Raw genomic sequence first — 6000 nt, 5'->3', positions numbered from 1 at the left:
ATCTGTACATAGAGACAGCCCCCAACTGTACTTCCATTTCCTGGGTCTCCTTGGGCTCTTTAAAGTGCTGTTCTGGGGAGAAGAAAGGTGTTTTCACGATGAAGCTCCCTATGGTATCTGCTAGAGATGCTGCCCAAGGATTTTACAGATCTTGTGGACTAAAGGGATTATGGTGGGTTCAGAGATTCACAGACTTCTAGGCAATGATGTGAAACCCAAATGCTCTGAGTATCACAAACCTCCCACCTCGTGTTGTCCAAATAGGATTTATTTGTGAGTTAGTCTTGGTATCAGTGAATCAATTCACCATGAAGCTGTTTGTGTTTTTGGGGTGACTCCCTTAGTGACATATTTGTGTATATCACACCAATTGTTATTTCCCTCCTTAGAACATAATGAAAAGAATTTTTACATAAAACCAGACTCCTCCTATATGTTTGTTTTTTTTTTTCCCCTCTCTTTTCAGGTGTGCACTATGTGATCTGTTTGCAGCATCTGAACAATACAGAAATCACCTCTCCTGATGTCAGGACACATTCAGAGTGGTAGCTGGCTTCCTAGGCAACAGGGAAGCTTTTTTCATGCCGAAATCACATGAACACAGCACTGACAAGGTGAGAGCACGAAGCTGGAAGTGCTGCCTGTTCTGGAGCATTTGCACCTTCTCCATGGGGATTAGAGTGGCAAAAGGGACAGCTGTGCTGAGTCTTGGTTCCCTAAGAGAGGGGAAGCCACCAAGCCCTGTGAATTCTCTGTTGTGACATCTGCCTGCAAGAGCAGAATTGGCTTTTTCAGCCTTGTCCTTTCCAATGGCACTGATATTTTCCATCCACACTCAGCACCACGGCCCTTCAGCTGAAGGCTCAATGTGGTTTATGAATGAGTTTCCTTCTTCCTCTGCCTACTCTTGCTTGGCACAGGAGAGAGTGTTGAGTAAACAGATAAACAGCCTGGTAAGTGTGGGCGGAACTGAAAAGGAAACTCAACAACAGGAGAGCTAAAAACAAACACACAGCAGTGATGGGGATGTAGAAGATGGAGATGACTGTATGAGGAGACGCAAATACCAGACATGATTATTATATTTTTCTAAACAATGCACATGGCAGAATTGCTCTAGTTGTCAAGAACCTCAAGTGGATGAGCAGACATTGTGATGTACCTCCTGTTTTTGAACATTTTTCCTTCCTACATCTCAAAACATTGTACAAAGGTAAACAGCTTTTCTTAGGGAGGAGGAAAGAATGGCCTGAGATCAAGGAAAGCCAGATCACTTCAATTCTGACTTGCAGTTTTAGCTACTGTGGCAACTTCAGAGAGCATCTGAAGATGTTTGACCTTGTTTGTGTCTTATTTTACATAAAAGTCTGTGGAACCTCGCAGATGCCTATCAAATTATCTCTCAAGGGGAGATGGCAGTGTCCTTCCACCCACACAAACACTTACCAGAAGGACAAGAATCACTGGCCCTTGATATATGTAGTCAATATATTTCCCTGGCTCTTTTCCAAACCAGCATCTGTAAGAAACATAACAAATAAGAAAATCATACATAAAGTTAAATTCACTTCTTTTACACTGTAATAGGAAGGACACTGTAGAGAGGTGTTCCTTTATTCACTGCATTGATTAATCATATATAAATAATCATAAAGGAAATGAGTTTTCTGCTACAAAGCACCTGCTGTTGGACACAGATCTGAGCCCCATTTCCCCCTCCCATTAAAACATTCACATTCCCACTATGCTTTTGGCAAGTGCCTGTGTAAATATTTCCAAGAAATGTGAGAACCTGCTACAAGGAGGGTGCAGGAGATGTCTGAGAAAGGGACTAAGGAAATATTCCATGTAAGAAAAAAAAATCTCCAACTGTTATCTGCTGTGGTGCCCAGAAACACATTCCACGAAGTGGCTGCTGCTTATAGCAAATATGTCTCAAATTGCATGGAAATGCTGTCTAAATAAGCTACTGGATGAATGAGGGGTAATTCCATTGGCCTTGAATGAATCTTGGGAGCACTGGGGACTCCAGTGGCGGTGTCACCATTCCTATAAGTGTTCAAAAACATGGTTTAGTGGTGGACCTGGCAGTCTTGGGTGAAGGGTCTTTTCCAACTTTCTTTTTTTTTAAAGGTCTTTTCCAACTGTAATGATTCTATGATTCCATGACCACCAAACACAGTACAGAGCCATCATTTGAAGCTACCAAATACCTGATCCAAGTATTTGGATCATCAAGGGCAAATAGACTCAGGTGAAGTCTCAGATAAATTGAATGGCTTCAAACCAGCAGAGAGCCTGGATGTGTCACATGTGACTCAGCACTGGCTTGACTTTCACTTCCACTAATTCCACGTGTTTTTCTCCCTGCTGTGCTATACAACATACTAACTCTGTGATTTCACAGCAACCCACAGTGTCACTCACTTCATTGTCTTAACTGAGAGTAACAAATCTGTTGTATTTATGCTGGTAAATGAATTAGAAACTGGGCTCAGCCCTGAACTCAATCATTTGCACCATTACATTTTCCTTGCTGCAGCTTTGGTGCAGGCCAAATAATATCCAACCCCTAAACTATTCTTGGGTAATGAATCTGGAGCTAGCACGAGCCAGAGAACACTCCCAATAGTCCACAAACTGCAGCTACCCTGATTTTTGAGGCCAAGAAGGTTTAATAATATGGCTGTGAATTACTCCATGCTGTTTGAATTCCATCCCCAGGAATTAACCCAGGCCCAGCTAATTTAGTACTACAGACACATCCACGTGGTCTGGATCCAGAATTCCACCAAGCAGGGACAACTTCACTCTCGTAATTCCTTAAGGTCTAGATCATTGGGGCTCCAGATCCCTTAGCAAATAGATTTTAGAGTTCAAGGGTCTGAGAGTTTTCTTCCCTGCCATGGATACCACATAACAAGTCTACACAGCAAAATTTATGCCTTTCTCGTGTTTGCCCTGTGACAAACAGTAAGTTAGTGCCACTGGAGACATGAAAACAAGGGTAATTCCTGAGCCAAGGAGACCAGGGAGGCAGATTTTCACTTTTACGAGCAGCCAGATAGAAAATGCGTTACCTCAGAGAGGTGGTTGTCTGCAAGACACAACGTCAAGAGTTCAGGGCAAATAAACTGAGACGAGGAAAGAATTCTTACAGATCCCATCATGCCCTCAAACCCTTTCTACAAAACCTGTTGTTTGCTAAAATAGAAGGAGCTGGGTGCCCATTTCAAGATGTTCTGACTGGACAGCAGTGCTGAGATATGTAGCTGGTATCTAAAAACGTGACTCAGAACCGTGAATTATTTGCCTTTTCTTGACTCAATTCCTGCATCTTTTAAGTTCCAAATGAATGAGTGAGCTTTGAATATTTTAGAAATATAAAACATGTCTGTTATTCCCTGGTGCACAGGCTGCAAATTAGTGTAAAGGGATAATTTTGCAACTGATTTTCCAAGATTTGGTAATGAGAGCAAGACTTGGAATAAGGCACTTCCTCCAAGTAAGTTATCATCCAAGAAGAATCCCCAGGGCAGCCTTAAATGAATGAAACTGCCTTTTTATTCTTGTGTAGATGGAAAGATTTGAAGAAAAATGAATTACAAGATATGCCAAGGCAGGAAACATAATTCTCCATAACTTGCAAGACCTACATTTGAGAGAAGATTTTGAAGGGTATTTTGGGAGAACTATTTTATATTGCCTGAAACTCATGGTACCAAGAGCTATTAGGAGAGGAGTTTCTGGGAAACTGGCTGCTCCAGCAGAAGATTCTAGCAGGGGGACTAATAAGAAGGAGACTGAAGCATATGGCAGAACTTAGTGGGCTAGAAAAAGTCAGCAAAGAATTTGGAACAGAGCTGGTAGAGCACAGATGAGGTTCCAGGGCAAAGACTGCTCCCTGTTCTTTGGAATTTAAATTTAGCTGGAAGACCAAAATGCTGACGTTTATTTTCTGGAGCCCAGTATTAGACCAAGGTTGCAGTGAGTGAAGCCTCGTGTATTTACACACTTTCACACAGTTTGAGGGAACAAGGTTATCGCCAAAGATAAGAGTTCTACAACACAGGCCTCTACAGGGGAGCTGATTCCTTTTGTTGATTCCAGGTTCCTTTTGTAGGTAGTGGAGAGAAAAAAAAAAAAAGGCAGATAGCTTTTTAGGTTGGTGTTCATCTCTTTAGGCTGTAAACCAGATGTGTTACACTGTAATCTAAATATTCCTAATACACCCATTAGATCTGGTGAGTAATAGTGAGAGGACAATTATTTGCCAGTGAGGTTATATATGTCTGCATTTTATTAGCAATATTTCATATTTACAGTCTAACTGTTCAAACTGGGACCTTGGCTGAGATATTGCAAACTGTCTGCCATCTGAAGTCTTGCCTTAAATCCAACACAAGCCACTACTTCTGCAATAAAATCATCACTGCACATTCATTTAAAACCAAAAAGAGAAACTTAAATCACTGACAATTACTTGGTGCATCAGAAGTTTCATTCCATCTGTGTGAAATAAAAGCCATTTAACCTTTTTTTTTTTTTTTACCTCTGGAAGAATAAACACACACTCCCTAAATATTGAAGGGGACAATTTAGGAAGACAGTTCTGATAAGACTGAGATATGTAAACACACTTCCACTGAATAGAACTAATTAATATTCTTCACGGTTCTCTGATAGTTCTTAATATAACCAAACCCACCACTGGTTTTATCACTATTGTTAATTAGATCTTATTGATGTTCTTCCCCTTAACAACTGCCCATCAGTGAAATTACTACAATAATCCTTAATCACTTTTGTGGGATTTTTTGATTGAGATTTAACAGTGCTTTTTTTCAGAGTTGCCATACTTTTCGAAACCCCAGACAGGATATTTGCCACAGTACCAATTAAAGTTGCCTCACTATGCAGAAAACGATCTCTATTAAGTACAAAAATGAAAAAAATTAGGAAGTTGATTGAAGCATTTTCTTAACATTCTTCCTGAGTGCTATTTTGAGCTTTTCAACTCAAATGATGAGCTACACAACTTGAACCCCGGTTCGACCTCTAAACACCCTAAGTTACAGCTGAAGTGGATACTCAGATGAAGGATTTTCTCCATTTTGTCCCAAATTTTGGGCTGTCCCCGAGAGTCTTGGAATCTGCAGGAGAGTCCATGTTTTCTGCATGTGCCCAGTTTGCTGGGTCTGACCTCAGGGGGCAATGGTACATCATTTCCCCAGTAGTCAGGACAAATGGACAAACACTGTGGCAAAGAGCAAAGTCAGAACCCTGAACTTTGGAAGGGTAACTTCCAGCTGTTTAAAGAACTTGTGAATGAGATCCCCTGGGAAACTGTCTTTGGAAAAAGGAGCTGATCAGAGCTGACAGCTCTTTAAGGACACTTTTCCTAGAGCACAACAGTTCTCCATCCCCATGTGTAAGAAATCAGGTATGACAGGCAGGAAACTTGCACACATATTAACACAAATATAACAACACAAATATTAACATCACTCACTGTTCATTTTCATAATATAGCTTGCCAATGGCCCAGGCAATGATGATTGGACAAGGAATACCTGCAGGAGCAAAAAAACCAGGAGTTAATCATGGATGTATGGATGGATGGATGCGTCTATGATCCCAAAGTAAATTCAGATTTGTGTGAGGAGAGACTTAGTTAATGAACTGGAAGACTCTAAGTACAGGTGGTCCTATCTTGGTATCCTTGAGACATCACAATTGCTAAGACCTCTTAATGTATAAATTTAAAAAAAAAAAAATATAATCTCAACAAAAATTTAGTACCAGTAAGAAAAGTTAATAAAAATGTTAACAAACACAGATATATACCTACATTTCTATAGAAGTGACCAGAACAATTTTGTCTGACTTAAAGGTAATTTTGGTCACTTTTAATTTTCCAGCAAAATCTTAAGGACAGTTCTTGGGGGTGGGTGTTTAGGTTTTTACTTCCCAGGCTCCAAGAAACTTGGAAACTTACTG

The 6000-nt window shown here is 40.5% G+C and overlaps 1 protein-coding gene across 2 annotated transcripts in view; it reads right to left on the bottom strand.

The window, feature by feature from the left end:
• The window catches only part of CRHR2 (corticotropin releasing hormone receptor 2), a 130402-nt gene that overhangs the window by 27168 nt on the left and 97234 nt on the right, over positions 1 to 6000 (bottom strand). For both annotated transcript variants that reach the window (XM_017828682.1, XM_017828683.1), the window contains 2 exons: positions 5513 to 5573; positions 1447 to 1519 (listed from right to left, as the gene is read on the bottom strand). In XM_017828682.1, coding sequence (XP_017684171.1) covers positions 1447 to 1519; positions 5513 to 5573 — 134 coding nt within the window. The remainder of the gene's footprint in view (positions 1 to 1446; positions 1520 to 5512; positions 5574 to 6000) is intronic.

The sequence above is a fragment of the Lepidothrix coronata genome, unplaced genomic scaffold (assembly GCF_001604755.1).
Source record: "Lepidothrix coronata isolate B3197 unplaced genomic scaffold, Lepidothrix_coronata-1.0 Scaffold151, whole genome shotgun sequence".
Classification (NCBI taxonomy): domain Eukaryota; kingdom Metazoa; phylum Chordata; class Aves; order Passeriformes; family Pipridae; genus Lepidothrix; species Lepidothrix coronata.
This window is presented reverse-complemented; position numbering and strand designations above follow the sequence as displayed.